This window comes from Rhinatrema bivittatum, chromosome 3 (genome assembly GCF_901001135.1).
Source record: "Rhinatrema bivittatum chromosome 3, aRhiBiv1.1, whole genome shotgun sequence".
Taxonomy (NCBI): domain Eukaryota; kingdom Metazoa; phylum Chordata; class Amphibia; order Gymnophiona; family Rhinatrematidae; genus Rhinatrema; species Rhinatrema bivittatum.
Window position 1 is genome coordinate 282779534 of NC_042617.1, and position 17677 is coordinate 282797210.

The window sequence follows — 17677 nt, forward strand, 5'->3', positions numbered from 1 at the left end:
ATTCTCCCAGGACAAGCAGGATGGTAGTCCTCACAGATGGATGTCACACATCTATGAGGACTAACATCCTACTATCTGGGAGAACACCTGTTGTAGGTAAGCAACTCTGCTTTATAAGAACAGCATCAGATTTGTGATTCTCTCACTATAAGAGATCATGCTTATAATAAATAAGTGTTTTTTGCCCAGTTTGATATTAGCAATTATGGCCTGTGCTTCTGCAAGGTCCAGGGGCTCAGGTGGACAGTACCTGCTTCAGGTGGATGGCAAAGAGCCCGTCGCTGTATTTGCTAACAGAAATGCCTGCAATATCACTCAAGTTGATGATTGTCTTTATGTGCACAGACTTGGCATCGGCAAGGACAATATGAGTTTTTGTTAGCACAAAAAGCCAGGAGCATGACTGCAAACAACAAGAAAAAGAAAAACTAGAGTCAGTCACTTACAGATATTCCAGCATGACAGCCACACACAGCTCTGCCAATGCACCTCAATCCTGCCTTGCAGCATCCCCTGTTATTCTAGGACTAAGACCCCCACACCTTGCATTGCACAAATAGAACACCAAGAAGCTGAATTAGTTTAATGGGGAAGGATTTGAAAATGTGCACCTTTCCACTGCTCCTGTTCACTTTAGAAACACTGTCAGCCATCACAACCTTGCCCTGGATGGCACTACTAAGCTTCTGGAATTTGGGGTTCTTCTGTACTTGCAGGTATTCTCCTTGGAATGGCTGAGACACACTGCAAAAGAGAGAGAGGCATCAGGGTCTGCAATTTTCTGAGGTAGCATGCTGCACTATTTCCTAATCTACATCTAGGTGACCTGGTAAAAAGCCTTAAAAGGCCCAGAATGCTGAATTAGGATATCCATGCTCCATTAACACTACCTCTGGCCATTCGTAGTGATTCCCCCGTCTGATCCCAAAGTGACAGACATCTCCTAAAGGCGCTTTGCTGACAGGCCGCATCAATTTAGATTCAAATGAGCTGCGTACAGGTTGATGCACCATTTTGGATGTAATGGAAAACCAAATTTAAAGTGCTTTTTCTGGAAGTCTCTGGTAAGAATGAGCCCTCTGAGCAACTAATGTGTGCAGCGACTCTTTGACTCCTGTCTTCAGTATCATTCCCCACCACCTAAATTCACTTGATACATTTTTTCCCAAAGAAAGAAAATAAAACCGGCCACACTGGGATACAGTCCACAAATGTTTTTTGCCTGTGGGGTTTGCACCAGTATTCAAAGAGAAAGCATGCATGTACCTTTGAAATCTGCTGCAGGGACTACATTTGCAGTTGTACTTTTTAAATGGGAAACAAGCGAAGCAGATTTGAAAAATGCAATCTACCAGTTATTTTCCTTCTCTGACCTCTACATGCCCCCAGAAGTGCCTCCTCTGACTGCAGCTTAAAGCTCACGCCTTGCGGAAGGAACATTTTTCAGATGCTGAATTTACCCACATCAATGGCTTTGAAAGCGGTTCTCCCCATTTTTTTGAATGAATGAATGAATGAATCCAATCCTATAACTGAGCTGGAAGGGTCCTGCGTGCTACCATAGAGGCTCACCTCTTGTCATACAGGGTCTTTTTGTCCCTGAAGAGCTCGCTGGCACAGAGTTTCTCTTCAAACATTGCTTTCTTGTTGGGGGTGAGCTGCTCACAATATTTCTTACACTGTCAGAAGAAAGAGAATAAGCGCTGTGAGCAGGAGCCGACACTGCCTTCATTTTATTTTGCATCACGCCCATCCTGATTTTCTAATCTGACTTCAGAGAGGAGTCCAAAGCTTGGAATTTCTCTCTTATGCCTGGGGCACACAGATGCACATTTTAGTGTAGTCCTATACCAGCATTTCACCCTTATTTTATTTGATTTCCCAGGCCCATACGAGTGCAAATTGTTTTACTGGAGCAATAACAGTCTCTTGCTACATGTGTAAGGTGCCTCAGATAAAAAAAGCAGTGCAAGCAAATTAATGTTATTCTTGGTTTTATTGCTAGTGACAAGACTTCAGGTGACCTGGGGTGGGCAGTTCCTCACTACACCACTCCCGTTTTGTTCTGTGTTTCACGGCCAGTGAGACCTGTCAACAAGTTTGGATTCTACAGTGCTGACGCCTCCACCCCACAGGACATAACATCAACAAATTCACAGTTAAAGAGCTGGCACCGACCAGAGATGGGATTCGAACAATTCTAATCTAAACAGCTCTCCGTAACCTCTCAATGGAATGCTGTTCGGGAACAACAGGGCGTCCTGAGGCCCTCAAAAGAGTCCATCCTAGCTGGTACCTGATGGTAAGTACCCCAGTTACCCACTGTGCACAGTATAGCACTGGGACACCATGTTACACAGTAACAGATTTTAAACTGAAAATATATCGCTCCATTCAATATGAATCTCCTGGACTTGCAGAATATATGCTTACCCTCTCTTACAGTCAACATTACAGAGTTTCAGGAGCTATATCAATGCAGAAGACTGGACTCTGCAGGTTGTGATATTTTGTTGAACAAGAAAATTAATCAGAGATGATGTACACAAGCTTTCTGGACCACATCTTCAGAGCTCAGTGAAGAATTATACAGGGCATCTGAAGAAGAGGCTGGTATGGTCTCAAAACCCCAGGCACATTATCTCTGGCTTATTTTCCTGTCTGTTAAGGCAAGGTTATTGCCAAACTGCAGAGAATCCAGATAGCCTCAGACAAATCAGATGGGTGGTGCAAGGCAGAGCCTGGCTTCCTGGACTGTGAGAACATGGTGGACAAAGAAGAAAAAGGATGAAAAAGCATGGTCCTCAGATGACAGGGAACAATGGGCAGCTCTACAATCAATCATTCAATTGGACCTTTCAAGAGACCGCAGCATGCTTGCTGATGCTCTTAGGCAGAGGCTAAAGGTCACTGGTAACTTTCTAACCTTCCAGTGCTGGAATATCCTTTTTAGTTCTTCATTCACTGGGCCCAGGAACTGGTAGGGAGGAGGTTGCCAGACTGTGTCCACAGGGGACAGGGAAGGAAGGTTCTTTTTCAAGCCCAGGAAGTACAGTTGCAGCTTTGAGAGAAAAGAAAGACAAATTGCATTTGAATGAAGTGACACCAAAACAGGAGCTTTCAGGTTTCTTAGGTGCAGTGATGTTCTCCCACATCTAGGGGGCCAATGCAATAAAATGCACCCAGCCTAGCGCACAGGTTTATGCACAGTTGGACATGCGTTTTGGATGCGCTAGACTAGCAGTCGATGCAATAAGGAGATTAATGCATCCGAAATGTGCGCCCAAACAAATGTGTACCCGATAGCGCTCATTACGTATAAATTCCATGTAAATGAGGCTATTAGTATTACCCCGGCTACAGGAAATTAATGAGTGCCCAACGCACACTTAATGCAGCAAATTTAACTCCAGGCTCAGAGCTAGTGTTAAATCAAGCCGCTAGTAAAGGGCTCAGAGGAAATTAAACAGGATTGTTCCCTGTACATACCCGGATCAGTCCAGACCATGGGTTATGCCTCCCTTCCAGCAGATGGAGACAGAGAGAAACTTGAAGGGCACCCCTAGATAACCTGGCGTGCCCACTGTATCCCTTCAGTCGCTCTGACTCCAGCAGATGGAAGTGATGGAAACCTGCAGTCTTGCCCTGATTTAGGGTTGAGACGTAATCCCTTAAAAAAAAAAAAAAGTGGCGTACAGCTTTAATTGTTTTGTGCTCTTAGGCTCCTACAACAAATCAAGCATAAAAAAGAAAACAGAATCGCAGCGATTTTGGCGGATCCTCCCAGGGGATTGTGAGGTTCTTCGGGCCATCCCCCCTGGTAGGTTTGGGAGCCGGGGTTGGTTACCCCGCGGAGCTCCCCGCAGGTAAGATGCTGAAGGAGAAACCGTTGGTCCGGTCCCTCTCCTTCACTGCGCCCCGATTGACTTCTGTTTAAAAAACAAACAAACTCTGAAGCAGCCTGCCGGTTTCTTTTCTTCGCGGCTGCGCTGCGTTTCCCTCCAGAGGCTGTCTGGGCATCTACAGAGCTTTTCAGGCTCCCTGCCTCGCTGCTTCTGCCGCATTCCCCCCCGTGTTGAAACATGCCGCAGCCATCGGCTTGTATAGCCTGTGGGGAGTGTGTTTCCAGACTCTCCCGCACAGGACTTTGCCTGCAATGTATTTCGGGGGGCAGCTCCTTTCAGGCTGCCAGCAGTGGTACTAAGCCCCGAGGTGTAATAAAAAGGCCAGCACCTCGGGAGGTCAGGGCCGATCCGTTTCCCCTCGCGCGGGAACGGTGGCCATTTTGAAAACGTTTGCCGACGCTGAAGCAAGGGCTATGGGGGGAAGGGGAGCTCCCTCCCAATCTTTCCCCAGTACATGCAAGTCCTGGGGATATGTTTGACCAGGATGTGTTACAGGATAGCCCTGATCCCCTGGAGGGGGAGGGGGCTGGATCCACAGATTTTTCCTTGGACTTTGTGCTTCTTATGCACAAAGCATTTCTGGCTACTCAGTTCGGCGGTGCTCCGCATCCTAGCCCTATGGCTCAGCCCCCCGCAAAACTTGCTAAATATACAGAGGCCCTGGCATCCCTGCGGGTCGCCAAATTACAGGGTTCATTTGTGCCGGGCGCCTCGGCTCCTGCTACTGGCACGGACAGCAGGGCTGCGGATGCTTTGGCTGCCCCCTTGCTCGCTGCGGGGGTGGAGGAGGACTTGGGGAAGCAGACCCCCTTGGAAGGTGATGACCCTAAAGTGGTCCGCCTATTTCACAGGGAGGAGCTAGAGCCACTAATTCCCTCCGTGGATATCCCCCAGGATGCTCTTCCAGTTTTAGCGGGCTTGCGAGCCCTGGCTAAGGCCTTTCTCTTTCACCCCATGCTCCACCAGTTAATGACTCAAGAGTGGGACATACCAGATGCTGGGTTATGAGTGGGAAGGGCTATGGATAAGCTTTATCCCCTGCTAGACGTGTCTCGAACTGCGTCCGTGTTTGTTGTAACGAAGCGAACAACTATTCCCGTCGCAGGGGTGGCAGCCCTCAAGGATTTGCAGGATAGGAAGCTGGAGGTGCTTCACAAGCGAATCTTCGAGGTGCCAGCTTTGGGGAGCCGAGCGGTGGTCTGCAGTAGTTATATGCTGCGGGCGAGCCTCTGCTGGGTGCAACAATTTTTCCTTGTACGTACCCGGATCAGTCCAGACAGTGGGTTATGTCCCCCTTCCAGCAGATGGAGTCAGAGCAAAAAATTGAAAGGACGGCCCCTTATAGGTTGGAGCGCCCTCTGTGTCCCTTCAGTATTTTTCTCTGACTCCAGCAGATGGCAGGGGACATCTACGGCTTCCCAGCATTTCTTACTACATTTTGTTTTCCTTACCTTGGTATGGATCAACTTTAAAAAAAAAATAAAATTTAATTTACAAGGCTAACTTTGTCACTTCTCCCAGTCATTTTGGGCTTGCAGGCAGAACTTTCTTCCTTTCCTGTCTGTCCTTTGGGGATAAGTTTTATTTTTCTGTAATTTCTTCTTTTCAGCATTTGGCAGGGTGAATGTTGGTGGCTCCAACCTCTCCCCCCCCCCTCAGCAGTCCGCCCTGAGAAGTCGTTTTCCTCGGGCCATGTGGACAGAGAGGCGCCATTCCTCTGTCCAGCACTTATAGAGCCAGCTGCTGACAACTTTGGGAGAGCGATTTTTGCACTTTCCTATGCTGCGCTCGGCGCGATGTGCAGCCTGCGGGGAGTCGGGCTGACTCTCCTGCGACGGTCTATGCTCGGACTGCCTCCCCAGCGGGGAGGGTTCGTCCACCTCAGAGGGCTGTCCGATTTTGCGCGCTTCTGCGCGCCCGCCCTCGAGGAGGCTGGCTCCGTCCCGTTCTCAAGAAGGAGTGGCAGCCATCTTGATTTCGGAGCTGCCTGCTCCTGCGTCTCCCGATTTACCGGATGACTCCGGTTCATCTCCCCCCCCCCCCCCCCCTGATTCTGACACCGAGCCCTGCCCCTCATAATTCCATTGTGGGACAGCTTAACAGGGTTCCTCCTGCTGCCTCCCCCGGGGCCGTTTTCAGCGCAATTTATTTTACTAATGCATAGTGCATATTTGGCAAGCCTCTCACAGGATCCAGCAGCTCCTCCTCTCCCAAAGATTCCCAGACTTCAAGGCATGGGAGAGGTCCCAGATATCTCTCCAGGTCCTGATCCTCTGGTTCCCTCAGGGACAGGCACCGCAGGGGGCTCACAACCTCCAGCTCCTCCAGGGACAGGCACCACAGGGGGCTCCCGCCCTCCGGAACTTCCTGGTCCCGCTCGGGTGCAGGGGGTCTCTCAGCAGGCTAATCCAGACCCCTTCCTTCCCAAACACCCGGACCCAGATTTGGATGACCCTATACCGCTGCTGAAAGGGGATGACCCGCGAGTTTTAAGACTCAAGAGGGATGAACTGGACCCACTTATTCCGCGAGTTCTTGAAGAGCTAGACATTGAAGCCCCACAGGAGCCTGCGGGGCCCAGTGAGACTGGGAGAAAGGGAGATCCTCTCTTGGCAGGCCTTCAGCCCCCTGCGAAAACGTTGCCTTTTCATCACAGACTCCTCCAGTTGTCAAGAAAGTGGGTTGGCCCTGATGGCTCCCTCCGGGTCGGCAGGGCAATGGATAAGCTTTACCCACTTCTCGAGGACTCCTTGGATCTCCTCAAGGTGCCCAGCGTTGACTCTGCAGTCACAAAATGGACAATTATCCTGGTCACAGGTGGCACTGCGCTAAAGGACACCCAAGATCACAAGCTTGAGGTGTATTTGAAGAGGATCTTCGAAGTTTGAGCTCTAGGGGTCCATGCGGTGGTCTGCAGCTCGTTCATGCAACAAGCAGGGCTTCGTTGGATGCAACAATTACTTGGGGCTCAAGAAATTCCACCGGATGAAGCAAAACAAGCGGATCGCCTGGAGGCGGGTATTGCCCTCCCTTTTTCTGGATTGCGCCCAGCTCTACTACTTCTCTATCAGACTGTATGTCAGTTCTTTTTCCAAGTTCTCAGCATTACGAGTTCTGTTTCAAGTTCCGGTTTTATGTTTCTGGTTATAAGTTGCTCCATACAGTGGGCTTTCTGGCTCTGATATTCTATATACTGAAAGGACACAGGGCATTCCAACCTATAAGGGGCCATCTTTTCAGTTTTTTGCTCTGACTCCATGTGCTGGAAGGGGGACATAATCCACTGTCTGGACTGATCCGTGGTACTACAGGAACGAAAATTAGCAGGTAAGGAATAATTTTCTTTTAACCTCCAGAGAGCTACCACCAGGAGAGGCAGAACAGGCCGAGCGCCTGGAAGCGGCGGTGGCATATAGAGCAGATGCCCTCTATGATCTCCTGCGGACTTCTTCTCGAACTATGTCTTCCGCAGTTTCTGCGTGACGACTCCTGTGGCTCCGTAACTGATCAGCAGATGTTTCATCAGTTAGGGGCATTGCCATTCAAAGGAAAATTTATTTTCGGTGATGACTTGGAGCAGTTGATAAAGTTCTTGTTGGAGAATAAGGTCCACAAGCTTCCGGAGGACTGTCCGAAACCTTCTAGAGGGTTCCTTCCACTCGCTCCCCATTTTCGTGGGCAGCGGAGGTTTTGACAGAGCAGAACTCAGCCTGCGATGCAAAGGCAACCTCCAGGTCGTCAGCAATTCTGGAACTCTTCCTTTCGGGGACGCAGAACCATGTGTGAAGCAAATTCAGCAACATTCCTTGCCTCCAAGTCTTCTCAATGAAATCAGGCCGATCCATCCCTTGGTTCCTCGGGTAGGAGGGGCATTTAGCCTGGTTTCACGAGGCATGGGTCAGAATAACCTTCGATCAGTGGGTCCTAAGCATTATCGAACACGGCTACGCTTTGGAATTTTCTCGGCCGCTCCAAGACTTCTTTCTGGTTTCCCCCTGCGGTTTACGGACCAAGCCCAGATCGTTCAGCAAACTCTCGACAGTCTCCTGGCTCTCGGAGCAATAAAGGAGGTGCCCCACGAGGATCAGAGGTTGGGACGTTATTCCATCTACTTTGTGGTCCCCAAAAAGGAGGGCTCCTTCCGGCCTATTCTGGACCTGAAGAAGGTAAATAAGGCCCTCAAGATACCTCACTTCCGGATGGAAACCTTACAGTCCGTAATCGCTGCGGTTCGTAAGGGCATGTTCCTTGCATCCCTAGATCTGATGGAAGCATATTTACATATACCCATCCACGAAGATCATCAGAGGTTTCTTCGATTCATGATTTTAGGCAGACATTTCCAATTCTGTGCACTGCCGTTCGGTCTGACTACAGCTCCTCGCATAGTCACCAAAGTAATGGTAGTTGTAGCGGCGGCCCTAAGGAAGCAGGGGCTTCTCATTCATCCCTACTTGGATGACTGGCTCATTCGAGCAAAGTCAAGAGACCTCTGCACTCAAGCAGTCAGCACAGTGGTCACTCTTCTAGAATCGCTGGGATGGGTTGTCAATCAAACCAAAAGCAACCTTGTACCCTCACAGGCGATGGACTTCCTAGGGGCCGGTTCGACACCAGGCTGGGGAAAGTGTTTCTTCCGCTGGACCGAATGTCCAAGCTACAGGAACAGGTTCATCGCTTGTTAGCGCTGCCTCTCCCCAAAGCGTGGAACTATCTTCAGGTCCTCGGCTCCATGGCATCCACTCTGGAGTTAGTTCCCTGGGCTTTTGCTCATATGAGACCGTTACAATGAGCACTGCTTTCCCGTTGGGATCCCAAATCGGAGGATTTCCAGTTCCCTCTGCCTCTCACCGATCATGCCAGCTCCAGTCTTGGATGGTGGCTTTGCCCCCCACAACCTGGCTCGCGGAGTAGACCTTGAGATCCTGGATTGGATCGTGGTGACCACAGATGCCAGCCTCTCCGGCTGGGGAGCGGTCTGTCAATCCCACTCTGCTCAGGGCACCTGGACCACGGAAGAAGCCAGTTGGACAATCAATCGCCTGGAAACCAGGGCGGTTCAGTTAGTGTTGCAGCACTTCCTCCCATTGTTACACAATCGGGCAGTGAGAATCCTCTCCGACAATGCGACGACAGTGGCCTACATCATTTGCCAAGGCGGAACCAAAAGTCAAGCGGTGGCCTAAGAGGCGGAGCAGCTCATGGTTTGGGGAGAAAAGCATCTCGCTCTACTGGCGGCGTCTCACATCACCGGATCTGACAAAATTCAGGTGGATTTTCTCAATCGGAGAAGGATAGATCCTGGGGAGTGGGAACTGTCGGATCTAGCGATGGACCTCATCGTGCAAAGGTGGGGCACTCCCCACATGGACTTGATGGCGACGAGAGACAATGCCAAGGTTCCTCATTTATTCAGCCACAGAAGAGATCACGGAGCAGAAGGGGTAGACGCATTAGATCCCTCATGGCCGGCCTCAGTTCTCCTGTATGTGTTCCCACCTTGGCCGCTGGTGGGAAAAGTTCTTTGAAGGATAGAAGTCCACCCAGGAACCGTAATCCTATGGCTCCAGAGTGGCCCCGCTGTCCATGGTTCACAGATCTCATCAATTTTGCAGTGGACGGGCCTCTGAGGCTCAGACACCTTCCTAATCTGCTTCGTCAGGGTCCTATATTTTTCGACCAAGCAGATTGCTTTTGTCTAGCGGCTTGGCTTTTGAAAGGAGGAGATTGAAGAAGAAAGGTTATTCAGAGGACATGATTTCTACCCTATTGCGGGCTCGGAAAACCTCTACTTCACTATCCTATGCCAGGATCTGGCGGGTTTTTGAGACGTGGGGTCGTGGTCACGGTATTCTCCCCAAGCAGTCTTCAGTGGCTCATATTTTAGCAGTTTTGCAGGAGGGTTTAGCTAAGGGCTTATCTTTTAACTCTCTCCGGGTATAGGTGGCAGCCTTGGGTTCACTGGTAGGTAGCTCCTTGGCGTCACATACGGATGTGGTTAGATTCCTCAGAGAGGTAAGACATTTGAATCCGCCTGTCCGCCTGGTATGTCCCTCCTGGAACCTTATTTTGGTACTTCGAGTTGTTTGATTCCCCCTTTTGAACCTCTTAGGCAACTTTAAAGGATCTCACTTTAAAGATGGTTTTCTTGGTCGCTGTATGATCCGCTCGTAGGATCTCGAAGCTGCAAGCTCCGTCATGTAGGGAACCCTTCTTGAGAATCACTGAGTCTGGAGTGTCTCTTTGAATGGTTCCTTCGTTTTTGCCAAAGGTGGTTTCAAGATTTCATTTAAGTCAGTCAGTAGAAATGCCAGCCTTTCCCAATCCGTCCTCGGATGAGCCGCATGCGAGAGAGCTAAGACGTCTGGATGTTCGCCAAGCTCTTTTGCATTATTTGGAAATCACTAATTCTTTCAGATATTCGGATCATCTGTTTGTCTTGTGGAGTGGCCCTAAGAAGGGCTTCTAAAGCAACCATTGCCAGATGGTTGAAAGAGGCAATTGTTTCCGCTTACATTTGCAAAGGTAGGCCTATCCCCGAGGTGCTGAAGGCTCATTCTATTCGTTCACCGGCGGCTTCGTGGGCTGAATGCCAGCTGGTATCACCCCAAGAAATATGTAGAGTGGCTACCTGGAAGATGCTCCATACTTTTGCTCTTCACTACTGTTTGTATGTCCAAACTCCAGATGTTGGTAATTTTGGCAGTGGGGTTCTTCGTGCGGGATTTTCATCGACCCACCCTGTTTAAGGAAGCTTTGGTACATCCCACAGTCTGGACTGATCCAGGTACGAACAGGGAAAAGAAAATTGGTTCTTACCTGTTAATTTTCATTCCTGTAGTACCACGGATCAGTCCAAACGCCCACCCATGAGGGGGTTTCTTTTGACTAGTCCGCGCTCATTTTCCTGTTTATTGCAGATAGCTACAGAAGAGGAAGAAACCTACAGGTTGCTTATTCACAAAGTTGATTTTATTGCAGTTCCTGCTTGATTTGTTGTTATGGTTAATATTTTGTCTGCTTTGATATTCTTAAGACTGAAGGGATACAGTGGGCACACCAGGTTATCTAGGGGCGCCCTTCAAGTTTTTCTCTGTCTCCATCTGCTGGAAGGGAGGCATAACTCACAGTCTGGACTGATCCGTGGTACTACAGGAATGAAAATTAACAGGTAAGAATAAATTTTCTTTCCTCTGTGGTTCCTCCTACTTAGTATCATTATGATACTATCATTGGTATTTGAAAATAAAGGTATAATGTAATGGCTTGATGTAAAAAAAAAAAAATTCTGAACACACGCTATACATGCACAACATCATGCACAATAGCAAGCGGTGAAACCAGCCTGAAGCAGGATAAAAGGGACATGCGCCCGATGCATTTGAGCACTAGGAATACACAATTTTTCCCTAGTGCATCCTTTTTAACGCGGCACCTCATTTTAATATTGCATCGGGCGCCCAGGGAATGTGGATGTGCGCACATTAGGAAAACAGGCGCTCAATCCTAGCGCCCATTCTTCCATGCATCTTATTGCATCAGGCCCTTAGTCTCTGGAGCTGGACTGCCCTAGAGTCTGCGAGGGGAGGGAATAATAGAAGGGGTGGCCTGTGCAGACTGCAAGCCCTGGGTAACTTTACAGCACTCCTGGAATGAGCACAAAACATTTCATATGGAAAAGAGAACCATTCTAGGTGGGAACAGAAATCTTGGCTGGTTTTCTACCTCCCCCTCCCAATGGGCGCATACATGCATATCAGGTTTAACCCCCCCAAGCCTTCACCCACGATCCATGCCCTACACACATAGGAAGCCATAGAGAGAAACTAGAAGCTGAATGGGAAAGACCAAACATAGTGAAAGATAATGTGCTCCTACGAAGGATCACTGAGAGGACTTACAAGTCTCAGGTAGATGAAGTTGGCAATTCTTGTTTGTGCTGAGGACTTGAAGTACTTTTTGTATTCTTTGCGCACCTGGGAATAGGTAAAGAACAGGTAAGTGCCAAACCACAGCTCAGCCCTGGGGAAGGGCTCAGTGCAGCCAATGTTTCAAGATTTTCAGTGGCGGCTTGGGTCCCTGCTGGAAGTGGCAGTATCCTGGTCTCACTCTTCTCTCCCTCTCCACCACCCCCAGTAAGCGCAAGCCATGGGTGCTAATGACAGTTACCTTGAACCCTTTCCAATAAGCAGAAATTGTGGTGGATGCCTGCTCGCAGCACCTCTGGTGCTTCAGCTTCCGCAGCTCTGCACGCGCCTGCGGAGAAATTGAGAGCTGTGGTGATGCTGGCTAGATATGGAGAGGCTGCAGGTGGAGGACGGGGAGGCACTGAAACTCTGTCCCATCCAGCTTTCAGCAGGGGGCCATTATGTACCACATCTCTCCTCCCCAACCAGCTCTCATCAGGGAACCATCATGCATGGTCTCTCTGCCCCATATGGCTCTCAGCAGGGAGCCATTTTGTACTACCTCTCTCCTCGATCCCTGTCTGGCTCTCATCTGGGAACCACAATACATGGCCTCCTGTATTTTATTTTCCCTGTTTATGCATTCCATAACCGCACTTTCTATCCTTGACACGTCAAACTCTATCCCACAGACCCTGTCTTTTGCTGCCAGACCTTCCTGTGAAGTCTTAATACAGCATCAACAACAATCCACCATGGACAGAGCTGTCAACTCGGCAGAAGACAGAATACAAACGCAATTCCATAACCCAAAGAGACTTTTCTTCATTAAAAGCAATGGGAAAGGAATCCCAGGGAATGCCCCCAGAGCTTCAGAAGGGCACTTTGGGTCAGGAAGGATTTTTTTCACATTTTGTGTCTATGGCAAAAATGTTTAGATTAAAACAGATGGTCCAATGGAAAATGAGACTTATACCATGCATGTTTGGATTGGTATTGCTTTTTTCGGGATTTGTACTTGATGTATCTTCTCCCCTGCCTTCTTACCTTCCAGCCTCGGATATAACACTGGACAATCAGGGCCGACTTCTGAAGGTTTTTGTATTTCTGCTTTTGCTGCAAGACAAAGCAGAGCCTGTGTGGCACGGTGTAACGAGGTAGCAGATGCACAAGCAGCTTTGTAAGAAAGGGAGGTTCCCTCCAAAGGGGCCGATGCAATAATTTTCGCAGAAAGCGGGCGCTGACTTTTCAGCGCCCGCTTTCTTAATGCACGCATGGCACCTGCAAGGGGGGTGCCATGCAATAGGCAAATTAGGGGGTCGCGCTAGCAAGGAGGCGCTAGGGTCGCTTGCGCGACCTTAACGCTTCCTTGCTAATGCGACCCCCGCGGCGGCTGCCGGTTATAAAGACCGATGCCGGTAAACTCGGCATCGGTTTTCATAACCGTCCGTCTGCCAGTTTATCGGCATCCGTTTTTATTACTGGCAGACGGCCGGTTATGAAAACCGATGCAGAGTTTACCGTCATCGGTCTTCATAACTCGGCGGTCTGCCGAGGTTTTTTTTTTTTTTTGTTTGTTTTTTTACTGAAGTACAGAAAAGCAGTTTTTTCTGCTTTTCTGTACTTCTTTTACATGTGCTCAGCTATTAACGCCTGCTCCAGGCAGGCGTTAATATTTGAACGATAAATGTGCGTCTGAGACGCACATTTATTTTTTTGCATGCGGAGTGACTGAGTAATAGCCTCATTCACATGCATTTGCTATTTTATTCACTCCGCGTCAGTCGCGCGTTAAATAGGCGCTAATCACCCTATTGCATTAGGAGGTGGATTAGCACCTATTTAACCAGTGTCCGACAGCGGGTTAAACAGTGTGCACTGTATTGCATCGTCCCCAAAGTGTTTATTCTCCTCTCTCCCCCACCCTACGAGGTGATCAACTAGCTTTGATAATTACAAATCACTTTTTTACATGGTACTCCACCCTGAAGGGAAATACTAGAAATCTGTTTCCTTCTTTGCCCGCAGTGGGGAGAAGGCGAGTTTTCCCAGCTGTGCTCGCTCTCTTCAGTAAGGAAACGTGAAAAGCTAATTTATCTGCAGCAGGCACATAGGCCTCTCGGCAGGCAATGATTCATCCCATGAGTTACTGAGCTGGCAGCCTCTAAGCGGCAGGTTATTAAATGTGTGGGCAAGTGCCTCTCGCCCACTGCACATGAAGCCAGAAAGTGCAAATGGACTTACAGTGTGGCCCCTAAACCAGGCTGAGATAAGGATCTGACTTTTGCGCATGAGCTGGTACTGCGTGCGGCACTTCCAGCCTCGATACATCTTCTTGATCAAGGTGGCAAGGTCCTGCAGGCGCTGCCGGCGCCTGTCTTCCAGCAGGAACAACTAAGGAGACAGGAAGGCAAAATTGGCTCTGGTGTCGCAGTCAGCCTCTTGGACCGTGCACACACAGTGTCCCTGATGACACTGCACCGAAGGGGTAAAAACTGAAGGTAACTCCACATCAATGATTGTGCAGTGTGCAACTGAATTGAAACTCTGGATTTTCATGAAAACAGTCAGTTTTGCAGTTCTAAGCAGGCCACTGTTGTCTGGTTGATTTCTGACATGAGCTATAGAGAAATACAGGTCAAAGGAGAGGGTGCAGGAGAGACATTTTTATCAGAGTAACTTAATAGATTTGTAACTAGATTGTGAGCTTTAGATTCCCTTCATCTGGGTGATGGCCAAGGAGAAAAATTCTCAAAGGCAGCCAGCGATGTGTTAGGTTAGTCCAACTTTCTTGCTGGCCTATATTTCCCTGTTTCTCTGGCTTTAAGTGGACTGCCATGGAGACAGCTCTCAAGATGATTCATATGCAGAAACTCATTTGACTGATGAAATCTTGTGGCTAAGAAGATACATTTTGGCTATGCATTACTATAGAGAACTCATTTTCTGAAAGAAGAATTTTTAAAAATTAAATATTCTTTTTATAGCAGCTTAAGCCTTTGACTTTCACCAGTTTGTACTCTGCTGAATCCTTTTCTCTTTCCAAAATAACTGTCAACTGCAATCAGGTTAAAACAAACCTCTATCTTACCCATACCTTACAAATATACTATACATACACACATTCACACTCCATAAACAAACAGACCTCCCACCATCCATAAACACATACCCAAATCCCCTCTCCATACATACACACACTCAAAGGACACACCAGCACTCATTCAACCCATAGACATAACCGCAGGGCAATCACTGGACAAAGCAGAGCCTCAGGGAAGGGTTACTTTTGACTTCTCTCTTCCTTTTCAGGCTCACAAGTTGACTCAAAAGGGTGGCATGGTACTCCCCATACTCAACCCAAGCTTGGCATCCAGGGCAAGTGACTTTCTTACCTAGCCCTTGCAACGGTTGTGTATAACCACATTTACACACACCCCCACACATACTTCACCCACCCCATTCATACATACACACCCACTCATCCAGCCATCCATACACTTCACTCGTATTAACTTTCTCCCACCCACACACTTAAATATACATACACAAGCACACACCCACTCTATCTCCACCCATGCACACACCCACATCTGCATCCAAACTCTCACCACCATGCACACTCCCACCAGCACACTAGTCACATCTATCCACGTGCACACACTGCTCACACACACAAACACACGCTAGCCATGTACACACTCACCCTCGCCCATCCATACTATACACATACCTAATCCACTCACATCTACAACCGATCCCCACCATATTCAACACAAAACCTGCATCCGTATGTGGCAAGATGTGAGACAACAGATTCTGTACCTGCAACAATACAAAAGGCCTAGCATAGGCAACTCCATGTCAACAGCAAATATTAAGGCAGCTCCTGAGTTTTCTAACTCCTACAGCAATGTATGCTGGAGCTTGTCCTCCATAGCAGGATGCACTGGAATGCATGAGTCAGCACAGAATGGACTCAAATCTTGCGATAAGCTGGAGCTAGGGCTGGTAACACAGACATCATGGACCCTATGGCAAGCAATTTCCTGCTCCAGAGACAGTTTTCAGCTGGTGCTTCCAGCAACAGCTAGTACCAAAACTCTGCCAAAGATATGGCAAGACAGCAACAGCACTGGACAGGCAGTGCGTGGCACCACAGACTGGCTAGAGCACAGAGCTGCCAAACCTACTTCCACCCCAAACACTATGCACCAGCTCACCATATGACCTTGAGCAGCTCCTTGAATCTCCTTGTGCCAAAATGTTGAATGCAAGCTCTTTGGAGCATGGGACTTTCTTAGTACAGTACTGTGTACACCACTGATGCTACACAACTAGACATCTGTCCCTTCTCTTGCTCTGGATTCAAGGAGCCAAGAGCTACTCACCGTCCGGGGAGTTCGGATGAAAATCTTGCTACGCCCATAGGCTAGCTCCTCTGGAGGGATGTTCATCTCACTCAGCAGGACCTCAACGCCCTCTCTGTCACAAGAATAATCTCAGTTAGGAACTGGAAGAGGGAGAAAGAAGTCAAAGAGTATAAAGGAGAGAGCTGCTGAATAAGGTGACCCACTCTTCTGGCATAACATGTCCACAGTTAGCAAACACAAAGGGGCCTGCATTGGAATGGCCCCCTGTAGTGGCAGAGGTTAGAAAACTGCTAACAGTACAACTGCCCTTACCGCAGATAAGATTCCCCTTAAAGAATTCCGTAGCCAACATCTTAACTGTAGCATTTTAAAATTCATAGGGGCCGATGCAATACAGTGCGCTCAGCCAAGCGCAGTTTATAACCCGCACTCCGATGCAGGTTAAATAGGTGCTAATCCACCCCCTAATGCAATAGAGGGATTAGCGCCTATTTAACCCGCGTCGGACGCAAAGTGAATGTAATAGCCCTCATCACATGCAAATGCATGCGAATGAGCCTATCATTCACGCCGCATGCAATAAAATAAATGTGAGTCTCAGAGGCACATTTATCACTCAAATATTAACGTCTGCCTGGAGTAGGTGTTAATAGCTGAGTGCAGGTCAAACAAGTACAGAAAAGCAGAAAACACTGCTTTTCTGTACTTAAGTAAAAAATTAAAAAAAAATAACTCGGCAGACCACCAAGTTATGAAGACCGACGCCGGTAAACTCAGTGTCCGGTAAACTGGCAGATGGCCGGTTATGAAAACTGACGCCGAGTTTACCGGCGTCGGTCTTTATAACCGACAGTCGCAGCGGGGTTGCATTAGCTTTCCTCGCTTTATATGGCATCGGCCCCATAATGAATACATAGCCTTTTCGTGCTGCTGGTACCTTTCACATACTGCACTCTACATAGAGTGGAGCATCTAATCGCTCGGCCTGATTTTAAAAAGCATTTACATGCGTAAAACTGGGTTTTACTTGAGTAAATGCATTTTACCTGAGTAAGTGGGCTTTTTAAAATAGCTACAATATATATCATTGACTTGTCCATAGGATTTACTCACGTTAAATACACTTTGCTTGAGTAAATGGCTTTTGAAAATTGCTGCAATAGTAGTTACATTTATGCATGTAATTCCTTTTGAAAATTACCCCCTCTACGCGCTTGTTAATTGCATATTCAAGTTTCTCTTTGGTGAAGGAAGCACTGCATCAAGTTTCATGCAAAGCTCAGAGAAAATTCTGTCAAGTATTGGCAGCATCAGACTACACAAAATCTTTCTCCAGCCCTCTCCTGAAAGCATTAATTTACATCCTAATGGAGTACACTCTGCAATATCTGACAGCACATAAAACAAAGAGATGTTCAACCAGAAAACTCAAGGTCACAGAATGGCCTCCCTCTCGGTTGTGCAAAGGTTTTATTCTTGCAAACTAGACTTG

General features: G+C 48.2%; 1 protein-coding gene across 2 annotated transcripts in view; it reads right to left on the reverse strand.

Moving 5' to 3' along the window:
* Positions 1–17677, reverse strand: part of MYO1A (myosin IA) — a 116813-nt gene that overhangs the window by 8015 nt on the left and 91121 nt on the right. The window contains exons 19-27 of one of the 2 annotated variants that reach the window (XM_029594868.1): positions 16204–16297; positions 14057–14206; positions 12860–12928; positions 12075–12161; positions 11807–11881; positions 2927–3061; positions 1573–1679; positions 612–744; positions 251–403 (exon numbers count right to left, since the gene is read on the reverse strand). In XM_029594868.1, coding sequence (XP_029450728.1) covers positions 251–403; positions 612–744; positions 1573–1679; positions 2927–3061; positions 11807–11881; positions 12075–12161; positions 12860–12928; positions 14057–14206; positions 16204–16297 — 1003 coding nt within the window. The remainder of the gene's footprint in view (positions 1–250; positions 404–611; positions 745–1572; positions 1680–2926; positions 3062–11806; positions 11882–12074; positions 12162–12859; positions 12929–14056; positions 14207–16203; positions 16298–17677) is intronic. The other variant, XM_029594869.1, reaches the window with a different exon arrangement.